The following is a 26,153-nucleotide window of genomic DNA, read 5'->3' on the forward strand; positions in this document are numbered from 1 at the left end:
CACACTCCTTGGTAGCAAATTCCACTGCCGAACAGCTCTTACTGTCAGGAAGTTCTTCCTAATGTTTAGGTGGAATCTTCTTTCTTGAAGTTTGAATCCATTGCCCGTGTCCGCTTCTCTGGAGCAGCAGAAAACAATCTTTCTCAACATCAGGGTCTTTTCCATGGAGTCTTCTCTTTTCATGAGGTGGCGAAAGTATTGGAGTCTCAGCTTCAGGATCTATCCTTCCAGTGAGCACTCAGGACTGATTTCCTTCAAAATGGATAGGTTTGATCTTCTTGCAGCCCATGGGACTCTCAAGAGTCTCCTCCAGCACCATAATTTAAAAGCATCCATTCTTCGGCGATCAGCCTTCTTTATGGTCCAGCTCTCACTTCCATACATAATTACGGTGGTGCCTTGCAAGAAAAATTTAATTCATTCTGTGAGTCAATTCGTTTTGCAAAAAATCCGTCTTACGAATTGCGGTTTCCCATAGGAATGCATTGAATTTTCTTTTTTTGCCCATAGGAACGCATTAATTAAATTTCAATGCATTGCTATGGGAAACCGCGATTCGCAAGATTCGCAAAATGAATTTGTCTTTCGAGTCACCATCAGATCGCAAGACGCATTTGTCTTGCAAAAAATTTGTCTTGCAGGGCATTCGTCTTGCGAGGTACCACTGTACTGGGAAAACCATAGCTTTAACTATACAGTCCTTTGTCGGCAAGGTGATGTTTCTGCTTTTTAAGATGCTGTCTAGGTTTGTCATTGCTTTTCTCCCAAGAAGCAGGCGTCTTTTAATTTTGTGACTGCTGTCACCATCTGCAGTGATCATGGAACCCAAGAAAGTAAAATCTCTCACTGCCTCCATTTCTTCCCCTTCTATTTGCCAGGAGGTGATGGCACCAGTGGCCATAATCTTGGGGGGGGGGGTTGGTTTTTTTTTTGAGCTTCAGACCATATTTTGTGCTCTCCTCTTTCACCCTCATTAAAAGGTTCTTTAGTTCCTCCTCACTTTCTGCCATCAAAGTTGTGTCATCTGCATATCTGAGGTTGTTCATATTTCTTCTGGCAATCTTAATCAGCGCAGTCTCGAGCAGGTCGCGTGCCCTGGTGCTGGGGGGCGGAGATTGCTTTGGCGCCCCCGCCCTCGCAGGGCGTTGCATGGTTTCCGCGCGGCGCCCCGCCTGCCGGCCTGGGGCCCTGGCTCACCGCGCCACGGGGGGTCTATCTAGAGCCGGCCCTGATCTTAATTCCAGTTTGGGATTCATCCAGTCCAGCCTTTCGCATGATGAATTCTGCATATAAGTGACAATGAAATCTGTATCTCAATGAGAGCCTCTCCATGGGAACAGAGTGAAGGTTTCATTTTTGAAAATAAGGTTTACTTTTTTTTAAAAAAAATAGTTCAATTAATTTGAGTCCATTTAAAAGTTTTATGATTCAGCTCTTCAAAGTTAAATACCTGGGAGTTGGGGGAACACTATTTAAAAATTATTGGCCTCCTATAATATCTGGGACAAATTAAGATGTGCATGCGTTCATATTCTGCAATATATTAATCTCAGGACAGCAAAAGCAGGACAGCAGCAGGAACACCCTTATTGCCCCTTTAATAGCTCAAGCTAAGTGAAAGTTGCAGACCTTCGTTGCAAAAGGACGTAAAATGCATTAAAACACCTCCAATGTTAATTTGCCTATTACGGTAGGCCTGCAACTTAAAAGTGGCTTGCATTCTGGGGATCGCGCCAAAAGCCAGAACCGTGTTCATTCAAAACCCGTAGGGCTCAGAGGGGGGCGGGATTGCCCAGGTCATTTCTCCCAGTCGCCCGACCCTTTCCTGCCCCCTTTTCATTGTGCAGTATAAACTTTTAGGCACGCACGTGAAGCCGAACGCGCGCAAGTTAAATGCGGGCCGGTTGCGGGCTGACTGACGTGTAGCTCTCGAACCAGTGTCAATCCGAAGCAGCAGAAAGGGCCCGTATCCTGCAGCCCAGCCAGTCCCCCAGCGACGGCCCTCTTCCCAGAGCTGCCTTGCTCTCCGTCTGCTCTCTTTGCACCGCGCACTGATGGCTCTGCTCTGGGCGCGCAGTCGGCGTTCTCGGTAATACAGTATAACGTTGACAGAAAACCAAGGTAACTTAGAGTTCAAGGCTTCTTCTTATTCAGGCACATTCTCACGTTCTTCTTTTCCCGAGTTTCGAATTCAGAAGGAAGTTGGCGCCGACAGGAGAAACACGCTGGGGGTGGGGAGGTGGGGGCTTCCTGCGGATTGTGGGCGCTGCTTGGCGCCAGGTGCGCGGGGCGGGCGGAGGCGCTTCTGAGCAGCCGGGACCTGGGCCGCCCCCCCCCCGCCAGCCCGCTGCTCGCCCCTTTAGCATCGCTGGAGGCGGCGTCGTCCCCGCCGCGTCTCCCGCCCCCCCTCCGCCGCCGAGCGCCGCCCTCGCGCTCCGCCGCCGAGAGGAGAGAGAGAGAGAGAGGCGCGCCGCGCAGGGAAGGGGCGGCCAGAGGGAGAGCCCGAGTCCGGCGCGCAAGACGGCCGCTCTGCTCCGCTCCGCTCCTGCCAGTACCGCCGCGTCGAGCTTCCTCGGGGTAAGCGCCCTCGTCGGGCTGCGGGGGGCGGACGGGGCTCCGGGCGGCGGCTCGCTTTCGAGCGCCGGCCCGAGTGGGGTCGGCCGGAAGGGCCAGCGCGGGAGGAGAAGGGGCCCCGGAGAGTTGAGGGGTCTGAAGGAGAAGCGGGCTGCCCAGAGTCACCCCTCCAGGTCGGGCGCCTTCTGCTCTGGGAGTTGCGTCTCGCGGGTGATTTTGCTTTCCGACCTTGACTTTCCCTGGGTTTGCTGCCTGCTTTGTCTAGTTTTAAGACCTGCATAGGTTGGTTACTTGGTGAGTTGGTTGGTTGGTTTACTTACTTCTTTTCTTATTGATGGTACTTATATCCCAGCTATTGATGGTACTTTTTCTCCATGGAGCTCCAGGTGGCTTACAAGAATCTCACCCCCCCCCCCATTTAATGCCCACAACAACCCTGTGAGGTAGCTTAGGCTGAGAGGCCCAGGATCATCCACAGCAAACTTACCAGCAGAGTGGAGGATTCGAACCTGGAAGATTGGGACTGGGTCTGACACTCTAACCACTGCTCCACACTGACTCTCGAATAATGCTAACTTTATTTGGATTGCAGGAGAGAAGGTACTAAGGGGGGAGCAGCAAGGGGTGGAGGGGTGAGGAATGTTGGTATTTGCTTAGGAAAAGCTGATTCAAATCAAAATACACGGACAGACAAGTGACTGCTGTTTGATGCAGTTGCTGTGTTCTGCCTGAGTCAGGAGAAGATTCCCTAAGAAGAGGCTCTCCCAGGTTCAGTACCCAAAAGGTCTATCTTAGGAAGCAAGGATGCAGCCAAGGTTTGTGGGCAGGAGGATGGAGCCCTTTATTAGGGCTGGCCTCCACATGGATGCAAAGGAGTCCTGGATGCCCAAAGAGGGCAGAGCCTGGGCATCCCTTTACCAGTGACTGTGTGATGCCAGAGAAGGCACAAACAGTGTATACAGAGCAGAAATGGTGTCTTGTCTGGCTGCCTAAAGCAACAAGAAGAGGGAAAAGTAGAGTTAAGCAAAATGCATCAGGGAACTGTTTGGGTCTCTGTGAAGTGTTCTGGGGCACAGGGGGGATCTCTAAAGGATTGGCACATTAGGAGAATTGCCTTTATCTCAGCCTTCAGTCCTAATGAACCATCCCTCCATGGCACTGATCTCACATGGACATAATCAGCATAATCATCATATTCCATAATGGACTTGGAAGTCTCATCTTGGGACAGAGACACACCCTTTGGCTGCTAAAAAGAAGCAGCTAGATGACCCTTGAGGTCCCTTCCAACTCTAAGATTCTATGATCACACGTCTTCTCTGTTAACAGTGCAAAGACTAAATACAACTGCTCTAATTTCCTTACAAACTGAGCTCTGGGACCATGTAGCTCTGCAAGTATTAAGAAGAAATCTACCTGTCGACACCTACCGTAATCATGTTAGTGGGATAAGGATCTGCTGATGTTTTGTTCCTCTTAAAGGTTCCTTTAAGCTGAAAATTGTAATTAAGCTAAGTACTTCTCTGGGAATGTTTGCAATGGAGCTAAAATGAATTGAAAACGTGAAATTCAAGGCTATGTGCCCACTTTACAAAATTATTCCCCTTAAGGCTGCAAACTTATACAGTACATGCACAGTAGCATGAGGGTAGATTCCTCTTTAAACAGTGAGGCTAGAGATTGCACAGTAAATCTGTAGGTGTATGAATGCAAGATTTCCAGCTTAATGTATATTTTGCAAACCTTTCCAAAATGAAGGTATCAAAATTTAATGGTGGTGCAAACTTTGCCATGTCAAAACTCTGCCAAAATTTGATGCCAAATATAAGTCCTTGGCAAATAACAAAACTAAGGGCGACATTCCACCTCATGCTGTTACAGATGTTCTGTCTGTGAAGCGCTGCAGCTTGTAAGAAGGAGCAATCCCCCTTCCCCCTGTGCACTCTTCTGGAGGACATGCGGGTGGGGGGAGAGGAGGGAATGCCCCACCCTACAAGCGGAAGCTCTTGGGCAAGGCTTCCGTTCCCATAGCTTGTTACATGGCTCCCACCCTAAAATGTTGCTCTTGTGTTCAAATGGAACATGTGACCTGAGGTATAATATGCAGAATCTGGATCTCTTGCTTTAAAATGTTACCAATTTCTTGATATGCAAATACATCCCATACGTTGTAGTCACGCTTCAGTCACAAAATCACAAGGTGACCTTATGAAAGCTTTCATTTCTCTTTGTCAGTCTCTGCTCCACAAACAGAAGTATATATTATGGGAAGAGTAATATGGCACTGCCTTAACATGACGGTTGTATGAGAGAGAAGCACTTTGGACATTGGAAGCGCTCTATAAATGCCGAGTGTAATCAGAGCTCCAAATGCACCATGGGAGATGCTAGTTTATTCCTAGTGCCTCTCTTGGAACTATTATTTGCTTGCAAAGTAAATGAGCACGGCATACAATAGGCAAAATGGAGCTTTCAACAAATTAGTTTACTTGCTTATTTTTCTTTCAATATTTACATAATAGTGATGTCACCCCGGGATCCCAGTTGCCAATGTCACATTTATAGTAGAGAAACTAATGATACTGCTGGAGGAAAATGTGTCTTTGGGTATTGCTGAAGTTTAAAAGTGACAGAGCACTGTCCCAATTAGGAAGCTAGAGAATCACAAGGAACTCAGCCTGCGGGGAGCTCATGTTGCACTCCACCCCCCCCCCAACCCCTGCTTCCATGAATTGTAGGTAATTTAAAGCCAACACTATCATGGCCCTGTAGACTGACTGACCTGTCAGTTAAAAGCTACTGTATTCCTCCCCCCCCCCCCATGTGATGAATGCAATAACACCACTGTGAGCATCAAGTTCTGCCATATTTGCAGGTTTTTCAGTTGAAAATAAAGGGAAGAGTCTCCAAAGAACAAATGCAGCCCGAAGTAGCTGCAGAAAATAGCCTTTATTTCTCTTATATGAATGGATAGCCGTTTACTTTGTATGACTGGTTTTATAGAGGCTGCTATGAAGGAAGCATGGAATCCGACCCATATATATATATATATATATATATAGTAGCTCAGTGTGTTCCAGAAAAGAAGAGCAGTAGTAATACAGTCAAACTTTGGTTCTTTGATGGCTCAATTTTGGAACATTTTGGCTCCCAAACGCCGAAAACCTGGAAGTAAATGCTCCAGTTTTCGAATGTTTTTCAGAAGCCAAGTGCAGGAAGCTTTTGCAACCAATTGGAAGCTGCGCCTTGGTTGTCGAACATTTCGGAAGCTGAACTGGCTTCTGGGATGGATGACATTTGACAACCAAGATTTGACTGTAGGCTAATACACGAATGTTGCAAAAGCATTGCAGAAACATGTGGAGAGGAGGTCACCAATGACTGCAACTAACTGCCAAGGGCATGAAAACTAAGCCTGGGCTCCTCCTCTGGGAGATTTCTGTTATGACTGATCTCCGAGAAGGCTATGCCGTTTTCTCTAGTACGGTAGCACTCCCTTCCTCATCAGTTCCCTGGGTGAGAAAGATATCTCTGACCAAAGACTGCTTCCTGCCTGAACCTTTGGCTCAACGCTCTTCCTGACCAATGGCTCAGATCCCATTCATTCCAGCGGTTTCACTGGCATTGGGAGAGAAGTTCTGTCAGTTTCTTTGTGGTTCTTCCCCCCCCCCCAATGGTGATTCATAGGCCCCTTACACGATACGCTTAGCTGCAGGGCCCTTCAAGTTGCCCTCCTGCTAGGCAGGGAGAAGCTGCCTTTCCTCATCCTCTGGGCCATCTCTTCCCCACTGGCTGCTTGACAGTCAAGGGGAAGGGAAGGAAACCTCCCCAAGCCCTGTGACCGAGTCTCTGGGACGTGAAGATCCAGGGAATCCTTCCTCTCCCCCACCTTCCCACAGGCTTTGCTGATTCATACCTTATTTGTTTGTGGGCTGAAATTTTTTGGTCTGATGTCCTTTTCCCACGTATGGAAATTTCTAAAAATCTTACTGCTGGGATTGATTACGGGCCAAGTTTTAACAACCATTCTTGTTTCTTTTTATTTCTGAGTTACTTTAAAACTACTCTGAGCATTAATTTTTTTCATTTTGTTAGCTTTCTGGTCAGATTTTGATTTCTTCAAGTGGGGGCACTATAGTGTCGAAATACCAGGCTGTCTATGGTTTTAAATTTGTTCTCAATTAAATAAGATGACATATGTAAATTGGCAATTCAGAGATTTTGGCTTGGCTTGAATTTGTGTTCCCCATTGAGCTTTCCATCTCCTGAATCCTCTGCATGTGCCAGAGAACTTGGAGGCGTGGGGGCCCCCTGGGCTCCCCAGCTATGGAGAGGGGAGTGGGAACCTCTCATGGGGGCTGAAGAGGCTCTTCACCAGTGGACCTGGGGCACTTGATCCTGTTGAGTTGGTGGGTGGGTTTGTGGAGGCCTGAACAATGTCCTTTCCACCTCATCCCACAAGTGACAGCAGCCACACCTATTATTTGTTTTGCTTTAGTATACTTTCTTGGAATGATTTCTCTGTGGCTTAAGAACAATGAAAAACACATCAGAGGAAAACTTTTACCTGCCTACCTGTTCTCGATATTCCCTTCTGTCCTTATAACATTTTGGGGCTAGTCACTCTTTCACCCTCCATTCTTTCACTCCACTCATCTCATCACATACACTGATTTGATGTCTACATGCTTAATGCTAGCATGAAAGGGACCTGTGCACCTACAAGGAAAAGTAACAGGGAGAAGGGAAACAAACAAACAAACAAACACAAAGTAATAGACTGGCAAAACTCGCCTTGCAGCAAAAGAAACTCATTTCCCCCACCCCCTAGGATGAGGGGAGCGTCACCTTTTAATTTTAATGTACAGTGGTGCCTTGCAAGACGAATTTAATTCGTTCCACGAGACAATTCGTTTTGAGAAAAAATCGTCTTGCGAATCGCGGTTTCCCATAGGAATGCATTGAAATTTATTTTTTTTGCCCATAGGAACACATTAATTAAATTTCATGCATTCCTTTGGGAAACCGCGATTCACAAGATGAATTTTTCACAAAACAAATTCGTCTTGCGAGTCACCATCAGATCGCAAGACGCATCCGTCTTGCGAAAAATTTGTCTTGTGGGGCATTCGTCTTGCGAGGTACCACTGTACTAAAATCAGGATTTTCACCAGCAATCCATTCATTTATTCGACCATAACATGGACCTAATCAAATGTTAAAGTGTGGGGTTGGGGGGGGAGGGTGCTCCTTCCTCCTCCGCCGCCTTTGCAGCTGTCGGCATTTCCCACCCTAGACTTATACTCGAGTCAATAAGTTTTCCCCGTTTTTTGTGGTTAAATTAGGTGCCTCGGCTTATATTCGGGTCAGCTAATACTCGAGTATATATGGTAAATTGGAGAAATGAACCAATTCCTGAGAGGCCCTGTGGGCTCTCCCTCCCCTGGCATCTTCCAACAAAGACTTGAAGGGTTTCCTGTGTGTCAAAGCAGGAGGTTGTGACTAGGCCTTCTCCAACTCTTTGATTCTAAGCGAACTGTCACAATCTTTGTAGACGGGAGTTGCCACAAAACTTATGGAGATCACTGAAATAAATTTTAATCATGAACATCAAATCCATGAATTCAGTTACTACATCTTTTTTTTATTTTAAAAATAAACTTTATTAGAATTCAAATTAAAATACATTCGCAAACACACTAAAGAAACAATAATATAAAAATAATAACATAGAAAATCATATATAAATAATGATAATATAACATAAAAATGATACCATACAACTTCAAATATAAATAATCATAATCATAAAGAAAACACAAACAAAAAACAAAAATCATAAGTTCAGACATTCATTCATACCCAAAATCAAAATAATCAAAATACATTTCAGCTATATTCCTAATTTTCTTTATACCATACACCTTTCTTTATTCCCCTATATCTCCTCCTCCCGTATTAGACTTCCACTTATCTCCCTCTCAGGTTCTTTAATTACTATACTCTGGTACTGCTTCCCCTCAATCCTATGTAAATATATCCTGTAATTCTGAAATAATATCTAAACTCGAAAAAAGAGAAAAAAAATCACCATCATTCAGCTTTATCAACTTAAATTAAATCAAATCAAATCAGCTCAATATGAGACATTAGAAATAAACCCAAGATTTTACCGTGCGGCACTGTCCCTTCATGTACTCTCCAATTTTTCCCCAATTCTGATGGATTTTCTTATTAGTATACCCTCTAATTGAATTGGTCAGGTTATCCAGATCTAAATAGCTAAATAGCTTCTCCTGCCATTCCAGAATATTGGGTATTTCTTTCTTCTTCCAGTAGCATCCTAGTAGCAATCAGAGTTCTTGCAGCTGTTACGGCATACAAGAACAATGTTGCATCCTGTTTTTTTATTGTATTGTCCATTATCCCCAATAGAAAAGATTCAGGGGTTTTCTTTATATTATATTTGAGTATTTTTTTTATTTCTTCAAATACTTGATTCCAGAATTTCTTTATTTCCCCACAGTGCCACCACGCGTGCATAAATGTCCCCGTTTCCCTCAGACATTTCCAACATAAATTATCCTTAGTCTTATACATTTTGTGAATTTTTATAGGGGTTAAGTGCCATCTATATAACATTTTGATCATATTCTCCCTAATTCCCTTCGAGGCTGTAAATTTCCAGGTTTGTTTCCATAGTCGTTCCCACTGATCCATTTGTATATTTCCCCCCCCATATCTATGGCCCATTTCGTCATCGTCTCTTTCACCATCTCATCTTTGGTCTCCCATTCAAGTAGCGCATTGTGCATTTTAGAAATTATTTTGTTTTCAGGCTGTAATAGATTTTTTTTCCAATAAAGAAGGTTCCTCCCAAAATCCTTGTCTTTGTTTATGTTCATTAAATTTACTGTAAATTTGGTGGTATTGGATCCATCCAGTTAAATGGTGTCTTAATTTCTCATATTCCTTTAATTTAAATGTCCCATCCTTTTCTTCTAATAAATCTTTATAATTAGCCCAATTTCTCTCTGAATTTACCTTCTTTACAGTGGAACCTCGGTTTATGAACACCTCGGTTTATGAATTTTCAGTTTATGAACGCCGCGGACCCATCTGGAACGGATTAATTCATTTTCCATTACTTTCAATGGGAAAGTTTGCTTCAGTTTATGAACGCTTCAGTTTATGAACAGACTTCCGGAACCAATTACACCCATGCTTCAGTTTATGAACGCTTCAGTTCAAGTACTCCGCGGACCGTCTGGAACGGATTAACTCACTTTCCATTACTTTCAATGGGAAAGTTCGCTTCAGTTTATGAACGCTTCAGTTTATGAACAGACTTCCGGAACCAATTGTGTTCATAAACCGAGGTACCACTGTACTGTGATTATTTCTATGGGTGACGTCCATCTGGGAGTTTTGGGTTCCTGTGTTTATTCCAGATCTTCAAAAGAGATCGTTTAATGACATGGTTGTTAAATCCTTTATGTGCTTTCACCTTATCTTCTACCAGATAGGCGTGCCACCCAAATTTATTTTCAAAGCCTTCCAAATCTAATAATTTGCTATTTTCTAATGTCATTAATTCTTTTAGCCATACAAATCCTGCTGCATCATGATACAGGTTGAGGTCCCAGGCCCCCGAATTCAGTTACTACATCAATGAAAGCAGTATCTGAGTTGACTTAGCATTAAAATTGACAGAAAGGGGCAAATGAATACATTATAGAGTTGCGCTCTCAAGGAAATGAAGTACCTTTTCTGAAGGGGTCTGACCTTGTTCACAGGCTTTCCTGGGGTAAAGCCCAAAACTGCAGTAGGTGTAACTGCCATGCTTTTCAAGGGGGATTTTGCAGAAGTGTGACTGGGCCACCTTTCAATGTTCTTGCCCCTATACAAGGGGGCAACTGACCCTGTGATTGTGCAGGAATCTAGTTCTGCATCTGCCAATTCCAACAAGCTTTCTCCTGGACTGAACAAGCTCTGTTACTTGTTTTCCTCCCTTCTGATTCAGAAGCCCAGCCTTGGAGTGCCATCATTTTTTCCAGATCCTAAATGTTCTGTATTCCACATTAAGATGCTGAGTGGTCTGGGTGGAGGGTGGTTGGCTGGTAAAATATGTGGCTTGTATACAAAGACTTGTTGAGATTTTAGGGAGTTTCTTGCTTTTTTCCGTAAATAATCCCCCCCTGCCCCTTACTAGCTTACGTTGAAGGCATCAGAAGCAGAAAACAGGCAAAACCTAGTTATAAATATAATTTACAAATAAATAAATAAAAGTCTTCTTTATGACAGTGGCACTTTTATTTCTTTGACCTTCTTCCTCCCTCCTCGGGTTTACAGTGGTACCTCAGGATACAGATGCTTCAGGTTACGGACGCTTCAGGTTACAGACTCCGCTAACCCAGAAATAGTACCTCGGGTTAAGAACTTTGCTTCAGGAGGAGAACAGAAATCGCGGCACGGCGGCGCAGCGGCAGCAGGAGGTCCCATTAGCTAAAGTGGTGCTTCAGGTTAAGAACAGTTTCAGGTTAAGAATGGACCTCCAGAACGAATTAAGTTCTTAACCCGAGATACCACTGTATTTGCACTTTCCCCTGGTATGGGCACAGAAGCATTGAGAAATGCACTCAGCAAATTTGGGCAAAATTATAAAAAAGCTGTCTGGATTTTCACTTTTTGAAATATGGCAACCGTAATCTAGAACCACCTTTGTAACCACTGCAGGTGGAAGGCTCACCTTCAAATAAAAATAAATGAAATGTATGGAGGAGCATTCATTCATGTGAGCACCACCCACACTCCCAGTGTCACCTGATATGTTCATAGCCCTGGCACATGTTAACCATCTCAGTGATAACTAGGCCACAGGCAGGGGAAAAATAAAATAGCCCTGTAGCATTTCATGGAAGGTTTTGCTTCATAGTTTTAACTGCAGAATTTCTACCCGCATTATTCTTCTAAATTCTGAGTCCCCACTCATACAAAGAATCAAGCTTTTGTGTTTGAGCATGTTAAATACTAGTTGCACAAACACTGTAGCACCAGGAACAATTTCTATTGTGTGAAATTCTGGTCATCCCATTCCAAAAAGGTGTTGTAAAAGTTGCAGAAAAGGGAAACCAAAATAACTGTGTGGTTGGAGAACTTTCCCTAAGAGGAAAGGCTGAATCATTTGGGCTGCTTTGAAGCAACAGCAGGACCAATCTGTTTCCCTTTCTCCTACTTGTGAAGCATCTGGTTCACTATACAAGTGGGAAGGAAGATGCTGGAGTAGGTGGATTATCTGAACCAGCAGAAATTCTAAAAGAGGTCAAGGCCATAAAATAATAGCCAAACTGTTTCATCCCTACTAGTTTAACTGTTATATTCCTCTAGATGGGATTGCTATAGAGACTGGATTGCTCACTTATAGGATAAGTTGGATGGTTGGATGGCCATCTGTCATGGGTGCCTTAGCTGAGATTCCTGCATTGCAGGAGGTAGGATTAGATTACCCTTGGGGTCCCTTCCAACTCTACAATTCTATGGTTCTATGAGATGGCAGCAAACCTGAGGTGTTCAAAAGCCACTTAGTTAATAATATAAAGTGACAAGTACAACGAACGCTGCTCTTCTTCTTCTTCTTCTTCTTCTTCTTCTTCTTCTTCTTCTTCTTCTTCTTCTTCTTCTTCTTCTTCTTCTTCTTCTTCTTCTGCGATGACTTGTAGCTGAGTAAGATTGTCTTCCATGAATGTGTTCTTAACGGTGTGTCTGCAAGTGACTGTGGAGGCCAATTCTGGATCTATACATCCTTCCACAGTGGGGCATAGGTTTCCAGGCAGGAGTTGGATCACAGTGAGGTTTTGCCAAATATGCCTTCCTCTTAGCTTGTTTCTCCCTTTCATCCTGAGCTTATGCTTCTTCAAAGTCCATGACACCTTTGGTAGAGGCTATTCTGCAATTGGAGCACTTGCAGGCCAGTGTGTCCCAATTATCCGTGCTTATACTGCATTTTTAAGGTTTACCTTGAGAGTGTCTTTAAACCTCTTTTATTGTTCACTGGCATTTCGCTTTCCATTTTTAAGTTGGGAATAGAGTAGTTGCTTTGGAAGATGGTTCTGGAAGATGAGAACATGAATGCTCCTAGTGTGTATGCAGGCAACCCCTTTAAAGTCACCACAAATCACGCTTTCTGCCCTGGCCCTGCCTGCTGGATGAAGAATTCCAATTGCCAGCTCAAATTCTGCCCAAGGCTTTAGTGCTCAAATCATATTGGTAAATAATAATAATAATAATAATAATAATAATAATAATAATAATAATAATAATTTATACCCCGCCCATCTGGCCGGGTTCCCCCAGCCACTCTGGGCGGCTTCCAACAAAATATTAAAATACAGAAATCCATCAAACATTAAAAGCTTCCCTCAACAGGGCTTCCTTAAGATGCCTTCTAAAGGTCTGGTAATTGTTGTTCTCTTTGACCTCTGGTGGGAGGGCATTCCACAGGGTGGGTGCCACTACCGAGAAGGCCCTCTGCGTGGTTCCCTGTAACTTGGCTTCTTGTAGCGAGGGAACCACCAGAAGGCCCTCGGCGCTGGACCTCAGTGTCCAAGCAGAACGATGGGGGAGGAGACGCTCCTTCAGGTATACTGGACAGAGGCCGTTTAGGGCAGCGTTTCTCAACCACTGTTTCGCTGGCTGGTGTGCCACGACGTGCGGCGACGAGAAGGGCGATTTGCATTGTCATGTGCCTGGCGGCCGCCAATACTCACCACTAACCCGCCGGAAAGCAATATTTCTCCTCTTTCCCAAAGCTCAGTGCAAACGAGCCTGGTGGCCGCCAATACTCAGCACTGACCCACCGGAAAGCAATATTTGGCAAGTGTTTCTTACAGTCATAATTATAATATAGGGCGGCACAGAGTTAAATTTTTTAACTTTTTTAATGGTGGTGTGCCTCATGATTTTTTTCATGGAACAAGTGTGCTGTGGCCCAAAAAAGGTTGAGAAACACTGGTTTAGGGCTTTAAATGTCAGCACCAACACTTTGAATTGTGCTCGGAAACGTACTGGGAGCCAATGTAGGTCTTTCAGGACCGGTGTTATGTGGTCTCGGTGGCCGCTCCCAGTTACAAGTCTAGCTGCCGCATTCTGGATTAGTTGTAGTTTCCGGGTCACCTTCAAAGGTAGCCCCACGTAGAGCTACTGCCACTTGGTAGGCTTGACATTGAGCTCTAACCCGTGTCCGGTCAGATTCAGAATGAGTTATCCGCCACTGGCGCTCTAGCCGTCTCAACGATTGTTTCATCGCCCTCAGATCCGTGGAGAACCACGGGGCTGTCCGGGCCCCATGCAATCGGAAGGGGGCGCTTCAGAGCCAAACAGTCAATAGCCCTGGTTAACTCCACATTCCAGCGGGCCACCAGGGAATCGGCTGAAAGGCCATCAACATGGGATAAAGCATCCCCTACCACTCTCTGGAAACCATTTGGATCCATTAGGTGGCGGGGGCGGACCATCGGAATCGGTCCCACCTCCCTGCAGAGGAGAGGCAAAATAGAGGTTGCCAGGCTCAGCAGGTGCGTAGGCGGTTCAGACGCACAATTCAAAGTGTTGGTGCTGACCTTTAAAACCCTAAATGGCCTCGGTCCAGTATACCTGAAGAAGCGTCTCCACCCCCATTGTTCTGCCCAGACACTGAGGTCCAGTACTGAGGGCCTTCTGGCGGTTCCCTCGTTGCGAGAAGCCAAGTTGCAGGGAACCAGGCAGAGGGCCCTCCCATCTGGAACACCCTCCCATCAGATGTCAAAGAGAAAAACAGCTACCAGATTTTTAGAAGACATCTGAAGGCAGCCCTGTTTAGGGAGACTTTTAATGTTTAATAGATTACTGTATTTTATTTTTCTGTTGGAAGCCGCCCAGAGTGTTGTTGTTGTTGTTGTGAAGCAAACTGACCCAACAAACAACGCCCCCCCTCCGCCTTTCCTTTTAAAGAGCGGGTGGGCACAACCATGTGCTAGGCAAGCAGCTGGAGTCCCAAGAATGCGCAAGCAAAGCAATGTTCCTTTGGGCGGGCGGGTGGGCTCTTTGGCCTTTGTTTGCGCTAGTGCTGCCATTTCTGTGTCCATGGAGACAGAGTCAGAGTCAAGGCTGGCTCAGCATCAGATTCATTCTCAGTTGCCTCCTAGAAGGGATCAATGCCTCCCTGAAAAGAGAAGGTGCCCCAGAGGTGACTTCCCAGGAGTAGGTGTTAGGCTAGGAAGGCCTGATGTCGAAGAGTAGGACGTCCCTCTGACAACCTGCTTGGTCCCTCCCCTGAATCCAGATTGCCACACCCCCACCAGGTCCCTGGACCCCTCCCCAGTGTTATAAGAATTTAAGGTATCAAATATATAAATTAAATGTTCATAAATTTACAAGGCAAACACATACATAAGTATGTAAACCACATGTCTGAAATGGTACAGGAAAATAGTCCTGAAACCATTTTGACCAGGGGTCAGCAAACTTTTTCATCAGGGGGCTGGTCCACTGTCCCTCAGACCTTATGGGGGGGTGGACTATATTTTGAAAAAAATATGAATGAATTCGTAGGCCCCACAAATAAACCAGAGATGCATTTTAAATAAAAGAACACATTCTACTCATGTAAAAACATGCTGATTCCCGGACCATCTGCGGGAGAAGGCGCTTGGATCAGGCCCCCGGGCCTTAGTTTGGGGACCCCTGATTTTGACTCTGCAAGGAGGAAGGAAATGGGGAAACCTCTGCAAGGAGGAAGGAAATGGGAAAACCTCCCCATTGTCACTGTGCTAAAAATTCCTGCCATAAGGGCACATTTGGGTATGAATAGGGTGAGCCTGTGACCTGGACTCAGGAATTCAAGTATTTATCATCACAAAAGAATAGCCAGGCTCTCCAGGTAAACCCATCAACAGGTTTCCTGCCAGACAGGATTTCTGCTGTAGACCGCCCCTTCAGTGATGTATGTACCATATGATGTATTGGGGGTGGCCTTAAGCGTAAAGGACCCCTGACCATTAGGTCCAGTCGTGACCGACTCTGGGGTTGCGGTGCTCATCTTGCGCTATTGGCCGAGGGAGCCGGCGTACAGCTTCCAGGTCATGTGGCCAACATGACAAAGCCACTTCTGGCGAACCAGAGCAACACACGGAAACGCCGTTTACCTTCCCGCTGTATTGGTACCTATTTATCTACTTGCACTTTGACGTGCTTTCGAACTGCTAGGTTGGCAGGAGCTGGGACCGAGCAACGGGAGCTCACCCTGTCGTGGGGATTCGAACTGCCAACCTGCATCCCTTGGCCTTAAGCTTACAGGGTGACAATTTCAAAGAGTCTATATAAGACAGGATTTCCGCCCCTTCAGTGAAGTATGTATGATGTATTGGGGGGTGGCCTTAAGCTTACAGGGTGGCAGTTTCAAAGAGTATATAAGAGCTATATATAAGAGAATTGATGCTTTTGAATTATGGTGCTGGAGGAGACTCTTGAGAGTCCCATAGACTGCAATAAGATCAAACCTATCCATTCTGAAGGAAATCAGCCCCGAGTGCTCACTGGAAGGACTGGACAGATCCTGAAGCTGAGGCTCCAATACTTTGGCCACCTCATGAGAAGAGAAGACTCCCTGGAAAAGACCCTGATGTTGGGAAAGATGGAGGGCACAAGGAGAAGGGGACGACAGAGGATGAGATGGTTGGACAGTGTTCTCAAAGCTACCAACATGAGTCTGACCAAACTGCGGCAGGCAGTGGAAGACAGGAGGGCCTGGCATGTTCTGATCCATGGGGTCACGAAGAGTCGGACACAACTAAACGACTAAACAACAACAACAACAACAGAGCTTGCATGCCATTGTTCTGGGTTCTCTCCTCCCTCCTGTGTGTGTGTGTGGGGGGGTGAGCACCCTGTTGCAACAGTTTTAGTGTCCAGCGACTGAGGAAGGAGCACAAGGGCTTCCGCCTCTTGGATTTGTGTGACTGTCCAGGCTTGTGTGTTTGTTTCTGGCCAGTGACCTTGCAGGTGACCTTGGAAGTGTGCTCTCCCTGAGCACATGGTCTGAGGGGGCGGGACTTCTGTGGAGTCAGGTGAGTAGCTGTGGGTGGAACTAGTCAGTGCCTGGAGCCCAGCGACTGAGGAGGGAGCACAAGGTGAGCTGAGCTTGGGGGACACTGTAGGTTTTGCGATTTGTCTTTTGGGTGTGTGTGTGATAAAGTTTGTGTGCTTATCGGCGCGTGCAGTTTAAACCATCTTTCAGATTTAGGGGAGTTAGTCTCAAACATTTATTGGGGGAGCCCTAGGCTTCTTTTTTGTCCTGACCTCAAGCTTTTCAAGATGGAAGGTGAGGGAACAACTGCAGCCACCTGCAATTCCTGCGCAATATTTGTATTCTTGCCAAAGGATGTAGGCAGCTACACCTGTGGCAAGTGCAAATTGGTTGCCCTACTAGAAGACAAGGTCTAGCAACTTCAGTCCGTGTATCTACGCTCCGGAGAATTAATGAGCTGGAGCTTTTCTTGGATGCAGCAGAGCACACTTTCTGCACCAAAGAGGAGACAGGAGGAGGTCAGTTTCCCAGCACAGGAGCCAGATGTATGGAGGAATGTGACTCAAAGAGGTAGAAGGCCCAGGGATCGCTCTGAGGGTTTAGAACTACACAATTGATTTGAAGTACTCTCCCTTAACATGGAAGACAAAGAACATCCATCTGAAGATCTCTCCCTCATCACAGTTGATCAGGAATATGAAGACAAGCAGCAAAGTCAGTCCTCTGGGAATATGCAGGTGACTTTGGAAGGGACAGCACATTGAAGAATCATGACCAAGCCTATTAGGAGGTGTGTAGTGGTGATAGGGGATTCCCTACTGAGGGGTACAGAAGCAGTGATCTGTGGGCCTGACAAGATGTCTTGAGAGGTGTGCTGTCTCCCCGGGGCCAGACTTGGTGGTGGGAGGAAAAAATCCTTAAATAAGAGACATTGGGGAATGATCAGTGGTCTTCAATGTCTGTATACTAATTCACAGAGCATGGGAAATAAACAAGATGAACTTGAGCTCTTGGTACAGCAAACTAAATATGACATAATAGGCATCACTGAAACCTGGTGGGATGAGTCTCATGATTGGAATGTAGTAATAGAGAGAAGAGTCGAAGAGTCACGAAGAGTTGGACATGACTAAACGACTAAACAACAACAATAGAGAGAGACAATCTATTTCTGAGAAATAGACCAAACAGGAAAGGAGGAGGAGTGGCATTATATATCAGAGATGTGTATACCTGTGAAGAGATCCAAGATGTAAAACTTCAAAGCGAAATGGAGAGTATCTGGGTCAAAATTAAAGGAGAGAAAAATAACAGTGATCTCATTGTGGGAGTTTACTATAGACCCCCCCAAGCCAAACTGAGGACACAGATGAAGCCTTCCTGGAACAGATGACCAAGCATTCAAAAGGAAGTGAGATAGTAGTAATGGTGGATTTCAACTATTCTGATATTTGTTGGATGTCAAACTCAGCCAAGAGCATAAGGTCGAACAGATTCCTCACTGGCCTTGCAGACAACTTCATTGTCCAGAAAGTAGGAGAAGCAGCAAGAAGATCAGCCATTTTAGATCTGGTCCTAACCAATAGTGATGACCTAGTTAGTGGAGTAGAAGTGGCAGGATCATTAAGTGGGAGTGACCATGCTCTTCTGGAGTTTATTATACAGCGGAGAGGAGCAACCAAGCATACTAAGACTGAAATTCTAGACTTTAAGAAGCTGACTTCAGAAAACTTAGGGAAACGCTGGGTGAGATCCCATGGACAGCAATACTAAAAGGGAAGGGTGTTCATGATGGTTGGGAGTTTGTTAAAAGGGAGATATTAAAAGCACAACTTCAGGCAATACCAATGAGACGGAAACATGGAAGGTGCCTAAAGAAGCCAGGTTGGCTATCTAAAGAACTTTTAACTGAGTTAAGATTTAAAAGGGATATGTACAAAAAATGGAAAAAGGGGGAAACCACCAGAGAGGAATTCAAACAAATAGCCAGCACGTGTAGAGAAAAGTCAGAAAAGCTAAAGCACAGAATGAACTCAGGCTTGCTAGAGAGGTTAAAAGCAACAAAAGGGGCTTTTATGGGTATGTCCGTAGCAAAGGGGGGGGGTCATTTAGAGGAAAAGATGCTAAAATGTGAACAGGGGACAGAGAAAGGGCAGAACTCCTCAATGCCTTCTTTGCCTCAGTCTTCTCCAAAAAAGAAAACAATACCCGACCTGAAAAATATGGAGCAGATGATTCAGCAGGGGAAACACAGCCCAGAACAAGTAAGGAGGTAGTACAAGAATACTTGGCTAGTTTAGATGTATTCAAGTCTCCAGGGCCAGATGAACTACATCCAAGAGTATTAAAAGAACTGGCAGAGGTGATTTCAGAACCACTGGCAGTAATCTTTGAGAAATCCTTTGAAAATTCCTGGAGAACAGGCGAAGTCCCAGCAGACTGGAGGAGGGCGAATGTTGTCCCTATTTTCAAAAAGGGAGAAAGGGAGGACCCAAAACATTACCGCCCAGTCAGCCTGACATCAATACCAGGAAAGATTCTAGAGCAGATAATTAAGCAAACGGTCTGTGAGCACCTAGAAAGGAACGCTGTGATCACTAAAAGTCAGCATGGGTTTCTGAAAAAATAGGTCATGTCAGACTAATGTGATCTCATTTTTTGACAGAATTACAAGCCTGGTAGATGAAGGGAATGCTGTGTATATAGCCTATCGATTTCAGCAAGGCCTTTGACAAGGTGCCCCATGATATTCTTGTAAAGAAGCTGGTAAAATGTGGGCTAGACAATGCTACTATTCAATGGATTTGTAACTGGCTGGCTGGCTGAACACAAAGGGTGCTCATCAATGGCTCCTCTTCATCCTGGAGAGAAGTGACTAGTGGGGTGCCACAGGGTTCTGTCTTGGGCCCAGTCTTATTCAACATCTTTATCAATGACTTGGGTGATGGGCTTGAGGGCATCCTGATCAAGTTTGCAGATGACACCAAATTGGGAGGGGTGGCTTATACCCCAGAGGACAGGATCACACTTCAAAATGACCTTAACAGATTAGACAACTGGGCCAAAGCAAACAAGATGAATTTTAACAAGGAGAAATGTAAAGTACTTCACTTGGGCAAAATAAAAAATAAAAAATGAAAGGCACAAATACAGGATGGGGGACACCTGGCTTGAGAGCAGTACATGTGAAAAGGATCTAGGAGTCTTTGTAGACCACAAACTTGACATGAGTCAACAGTGTGATGTAGCAGCTAAAAAAGCCAATGCAATTCTGGGCTGCATCAATAGGAGTATAGCATATAGATCAAGGGAAGTAATAGTACCACTGGTCAGACCTCACCTGGAGTACTGTGTCCAGTTCTGGGCACCACAGTTCAAAAAGGATACTGACAAGCTGGAACGTGTCCAGAGGAGGGCAACCAAAATGGTCAAAGGCCTGGAAACGATGCCTTATGAGGAACGGCTTAGGGAGCTGGCTATGTTTAGTCTGGAGAAGAGAAGGTTAAGGGGTGATATGATAACCATGTTCAAATATATAAAAGGATGTCATATAGAGGAGGGAGAAAGGTTGTTTTCTGCTGCTCCAGAAAACGGACACGGAGCAATGGATTCAAACTTCAAGAAAGAAGATTCCACCTAAACATTAGGAAGAACTTCCCGACAGTAAGAGCTGTTCGACATTGGAACTTGCTGCCAAGGAGTGTGGTGGAATCTCCTCCTCTGGAGATCTTTAAGCAGAGGCTTGGCAGCCATCCGTCAGGAATGCTTTGATGGTGTTTCCTGCTTGGCAGGGGGTTGGACTGGATGGCCCTTGTGGTCTCTTCCAACTCTGTGATTCTATAATAAAGATCAGGCTTACTAGCTGCTTTGCTTCTCAATATTCTCTGGTTGGCCTCTGTTATTTTCTCCTCCTGATAGGGAACCCACTTAAGGACTGTATACAGGGTCTTGGATACCCCATAAGGTACAACATCAGGATCAGAGGCTTATTGGGGTGCCATTTCTACCTCCCCCATCTCTGAGATGAGGTCTTCCCATTCCTCCTAGAGATATGACGAGCGCCTCCATGACACCTCCAGGGGGCTCATGACATTTCCCCCCCTCAAAGAATTCTGGGCACTCTAGTTTGCCAAGAGTTGCTGGAATTATAACTCTGTGGGGGATAAACTACAGTGCCAATTCTTTGAGGAAAAGAATGTACTTTTTAGTGTATACAGTACCTAGACCCAGACAATGAGCAGCAAAACTAAACTGGGCTGAAATGTCAGAGAAGAGCTGGTCTGGGTGCCGTCCGGATCTCCCTTCTCTTTGGATCTTGCCATGGCTTCTGCTCCAGCCGAACTTTCCCACCCACAGCTTGCAGAGTGTGCAGCTGCAGTGATGTATGCGCAGTGGGGAGCAACTGGGAGGAGGCCTGGGCTGGCTCTTGCCCAGCAATTCCTGTCCTCATGGCCTTTTGCTTTGGAGTAGTCCCCGCCATATGGACTGTGACCTGAATGGCAGCATTCCCTCCCTGTGAAACGCCACATCCATCACTTTTCACATCTGAGTTTATTGGCACTGCTGCAGTGCATGTTTGTGTAATATAGTCTTCAGCTGTGTTCTTGGATCACAAGAGAAGAACATCCCCACCCCCCTCAAAACTTTGTTCTTCGGAGGGAACGAACGGCATTACATGAGTTACAGCTGCATATGCATTCTCCTTCAAAGGAGAAAACTGCTTTCATTGCCATATTTGTATAATTAAAGAGCCAACAGATGAAGTGCTTGGCCTGCGAATACTTTCAAGCATTTATGGAGAGAAGATGAAGAATGCCTACAGAAAAGAGAGTCTGTGGGCCAAGCAGATTTGCCTCTGAACACAACAAGATCAGGGATAATTCCTACTCTGCTTGAAAGAGGATGATTTTGTATTTTTTTTTTCATTTTTATAAAATGAATAAATATTATTTGGAAAGAGGAAACAGATGGCAAAAGGAAGCCTTTTACCAATCTGGAGGACACAAACTTCTTCAAGCATTTCATTTTCTTTTCCTCCTTGAGTTTTTATTCCTGAATATGTTAGTTCGGTTTCCCCATGCAGTCAAACTGCCTCAGTTTCTGTTCCAGACTTTGGGTTGCGTCCAACTAAGTTGTGGCGCTGTGGGTTAAACCACAGAGCCTAGGGCTTGCCGATCAGAAGGTCGGCAGTTCGAATCCCCGCGACGGGGTGAGCTCCCGTTGCTTAGTCCCAGCTCCTGCCAACCTAGCAGTTCGAAAGCACATCCTAGTGCAAGTAGATAAATAGGTACCGCTACAGCGGGAAGGTAAACGGCGTTTCCGTGTGCTGCTCTGGTTTGCCAGAAGCGGCTTTGTCATGCTGGCCACATGACCCAGAAGCTGTACGCCGGCTCCCTTGGCCATTAACGAGATGAGCACCGATGATGTTCCTTTACTGAGGTAGTAAATCTATATATGGACTAATTCCTTCCAGCAGTACCTTAAAGACCAACTAAGTTTTTATTTTGGTATGAGCTTTCGTGTGCATGTACACTTCCTTCAGTATGCATGCACACCAACACGGCTACCTACCTGTAACTATATATGGACTGTAGCACTTCAGACTACAGACAAAGGCTTATGAGACAGAATGATCTACCCTACAAAAATCCTTCTATAGAGAGAACTAGTGGAGTTCTCATTCAGTATTCTTTTTGAGCTGCTGGTGTGCACTGGGCAAAACCTTATTTTGTCTGGAGATGTGTTATGATAGAGGCACCTCTCATCTGCAGATTAGAGCAGAATAGTCCAGATGCAAGTTGACCAGCTCAGTGAACTAGGTGACAGTCAGGACACATCTCCAGAGCACTGTTCGAAACCAGTTCTCCTGGGTGCCACAAGTGATTGCGCTGAAGCTCCCTTCTACACCACTTGTTCCTCACTCCGCAGGCCTGTTCAGGCATGCCAAAGAACATGTGAGGGCAGAATTGGGGGGATGGGGCGCATGATGCACTTCTGGGATTCCTGCCCCTCTGCACTTTCAGTTGTCCGAAGAGATTCTGTCTGTGTATGTAATACATGTAATACATGTTTTCAATTACAAGTAGGACTCCAGGCACATTCAGAATTGTAGGCAGCTAGGTGATGGCATGGCGCATCGTCGGATGTTGTCCCATGGACATGATCTGCATTTGTGGGGGTGGTAATCCAGCAACATCTGGGGAAGGGTTTCTCAAAGTTGGGCCTCCCAAACTTGGGTCTCCAGCAGTTGTTGGACCACAACTCCCATAATCCCTGACCACTGGTCCTGCTAGCTAGGGATGTTGGGGGTTCTAGTCCAACAATAACTGGAGACCCAAGTTTGAGGAGACACTGATCTGGGGACTCTGGATGCAAGAACATCGTTAAACATCGTTAAACTGGACTCAAACTGTGGTGGGTGGTGGCACCACATAAGGGAAATGATCACAAAGGAGAGGTTGTGCTGGCCCTGTAGTTCCAAGAAGGGAAGAGATGCATCTGGGTTCAAGTTGGTCACTCACATGCCAAGGAGCCATTCTGGATCTATGCTAACCTACTTTGTTTTCTGGGTGGCAACCTATTTTTTATCGGATATACAGTGGGCACATGCAGAGTGCCTGACTGGTTTCTTCCTATATAGCTGTTCTAATGATGTTGAGGCCTTATGATTCTGGAGGTTCCTTCCTCATTTCCATCAAACCAGATACATTCTGCAAGAAGTTATTGATGTGATCCGTAGTAGTTAACCTTAGCTGTGCATGTGTTGGACTGTGTGATTTAACGTCTCAGGCCAAAGAATTGGAAGGAACCCCAGGGGCACCCTAGTCCAACCTCTGCAAAGCAGGAATCAGAATCCTGACAGATGACCATCCAACCTCTGCCCCCAAACCCCCACCAACTTTTGAGGGAGTCAATTCACTCACTGACAAGATAGTGCACAGTTTCAAAATTTTAAGTGATCTGGAGTTCTTTTATTTCCAACTGGTTTGTTTTTGACAGTCGTTTATTTTTGTTACAGAAACATGTTGCTTGTCATTAATGAGCTCAGACTTCCTTGTCTTTCATGTTGTGTTCCACATGCTGAGTTAAATTGGCAACGCTGAAACACTTTTGGCTAATTGGAATGAGGCATCTCCATCTTCATGGGGCAGGGAATACTCTTTAAACTTCAGGCACAGAATGCTGTTGCAGGAACTCAACCCTGTTTCAGACCTTGGCATTACATACCTCATCCCAGCATAGCCTGGATGAATCCGGATGATGATCGGTGGGCTGCAGTCTTTGGAGCTCAGCCATGTTGCCTCTTATCAGCACATGGCTCAGAGGAAGAGGGAACCTGGGAGAAGGGAGGCCATGAGAGGTTTTCTTGCATCTTACTTTATACGCTGGGGAGGTAACAGAGCTCTGAGGTGCTGTATCTCTCCCAAGCACCTCTGGGCAGGAAGGTGGTTCAGCCGATGACTTTCTCTTCCTAGAAGACAGAATCTACTTGTGCCAGTAACAAACATAGGCTGAGTGGCCCATAAGTAAATACTGATGGCCTAGTTTTCATTTTTGTTACATGATTGAAAAGAGTTATTAATCATTATGGGATGTGTGCTTGGTTTGTGGAATGAGTGAGTTATGTAGATTTACCATTTGAAGTTCTGTAGGAATTTTCCTGACAGCATCTCTGTTCCTTTACAGATCTAAGAACTGGTGCTTTGAGAAACTAGCCAACCCACCTAAAAAAGAAAATGAGGAAACACCGGCATTTGCCTTTAGCAACAATATTTTGTCTTTTACTCTCAGGCTACCATAATGTTGATGCCCAGCAGCAAGGAGCTGGTAAGTTGCCATTATCTTTAGGTAACTTGCTTTTTGATGTCTTGAAGTTGGCAGAGAGTGAGGAAATGTATTTTGGGCCCTAACAAATATTTGTTCAAATCAGTTGTACCAACTGCAGCTTCATATCCCTGAAACTCTGTCGCGTTTCCATAAACACATTCATTGCAGTGATCCCATGACAGAGACTGGAGACATATCTCTGTGAATTAAGTAATTGCCCCTGTATAACCTCTTTTCTCCTTACCTTTGCTTACTAGTAGAAATAGTTTAATAGTTTAATTTTCAAAACAAGCCTTAGGCTTGTGCACTGTCTCCTCCTCCAGCACAGCCACGCAGAGCTCAGAAAATTTTGCCTTTGTTTTAGTTTAGTCACTGCTTGCCACGACAAACTGTTCATTTTAACTCTGGTTGGTAGAAGCAAGCCAACTTCAAACCATAGTTTATGAACTTCTTTTGTTTTCACTAACTGTGCTTAATCTGAAATGGAAGGGGAAGGAGGAGCATGTCATCTTGAGGCTTGCCAAGGTTCACTATGCTAAACTATGATTTAAAGTTACATCCAAACATGGCCAGTGTCTCTCTTGGTATACATAGGAAAATACACAGGAAAAATACGCATATTGTTGGCAATGGAAGTCTTCTACCTTTCACCCTCATTCTCATTATTACAATACAAAAGTGTCAACTATTCCTACCCCCTTTCAAAAGTGATCAGAAATTAGTCTGAGACCAGTTTTTTTTTAATGTTCTAATGTGCTAAGTAGTATTACAGAATATCTGAGGGCTATTGCACAGGGGAGATTGTAGTAAGTCTTTATACCCTTCTTTTTTCTACCAATTATTGGCATGTAATTCCAGTGAGCTTTTAAAACCCCAGAATTCTTTCCTGCCTTGGATCAAAATTCCAGTTGGAAAATAATGTCCACATTTCCCTGATGCTGGCAGCCTTTGCTGCCCCCCAAAGCCCTCTGTGCCAGACCCCAGTCCACCAGGCACTATCCCTGCTTACTTGCAGAAGTGGCTTTCCCTGGATGGGCAGGGGGTGGAGAGGCACAATGCTAGCTTTCTGGCACCAGGGTCCATGCTGCTTACTTGGAGGAGGAGGGAGGGAGAGACGGAGGGGGTGGAATGCAGAAGTTGGCACAGGTTGGGAGCACTGGCAAATGGACTCCAGTGGTGGACCCACCTTGCGCTGACCTCCCAGCCACTGTGCTTCTCCCTCCCTTGGCAAGCAGCAGGAACCCCGCTGCCAGGAATCCAGTGTTGTGACCCCCACCCTGCTCCAGTGATTTGTTTTCTGCCATTACTTGCTTGTCATTGCTTACTTCTCAGGTGGTGGTTGGCAGCCGGTTTCCCCCTCATTTCCTCCCTCTGCCCTACTGATTAGTCATATGCCAAGGTAGAATTCCCAGGTGATTGTGGTAGAGGTAGTTCTCCCCAGGATTCTTGCAGCCTAAGCAACCTAATGATGGAAGCAGAGGCAGTGTGGGCAGCAGGTGGGAGGAAAACACAGCGCCTGTTCCCACTGTCTCTTCATAGGCAAGTAAAGGGAAGGAGGAGGTCTTTGGGGTTTTGGTTTTTTAAAAAAACTGGTAGCAGGTTCGCAAGGCACTTCCTAAGTCTTCAGATAAACTCAGAAAAATGGTTCAAATGGTTCATTTTTTCCTGTAAGAAGCATGTAAATAATTTC

At 45.3% G+C, this 26,153-nt stretch overlaps 1 protein-coding gene across 28 annotated transcripts in view; it reads left to right on the forward strand.

Moving 5' to 3' along the window:
- The first annotated feature begins 1,855 nt into the window (after positions 1 to 1,855).
- COL6A3 (collagen type VI alpha 3 chain) overlaps positions 1,856 to 26,153 on the forward strand; it is a 103,053-nt gene continuing 78,755 nt past the window's right edge. For 26 of the 28 annotated variants that reach the window (XM_035139243.3, XM_035139262.3, XM_088664176.1 and 23 more), the window contains exons 1-2: positions 2,429 to 2,577; positions 24,323 to 24,463. In XM_035139243.3, the coding sequence (XP_034995134.2) occupies positions 24,373 to 24,463 (91 nt within the window). In that variant the 5' untranslated portion in view covers positions 2,429 to 2,577; positions 24,323 to 24,372. Of the gene's footprint in view, positions 2,122 to 2,428; positions 2,869 to 24,322; positions 24,464 to 26,153 lie in introns of those variants that run through there. The other 2 variants (XM_035139253.3, XM_088664123.1) reach the window with 2 other exon arrangements.

Source organism: Zootoca vivipara, chromosome 1 (genome assembly GCF_965207765.1).
Source record: "Zootoca vivipara chromosome 1, rZooViv2.hap1.1, whole genome shotgun sequence".
Lineage (NCBI taxonomy): Eukaryota > Metazoa > Chordata > Lepidosauria > Squamata > Lacertidae > Zootoca > Zootoca vivipara.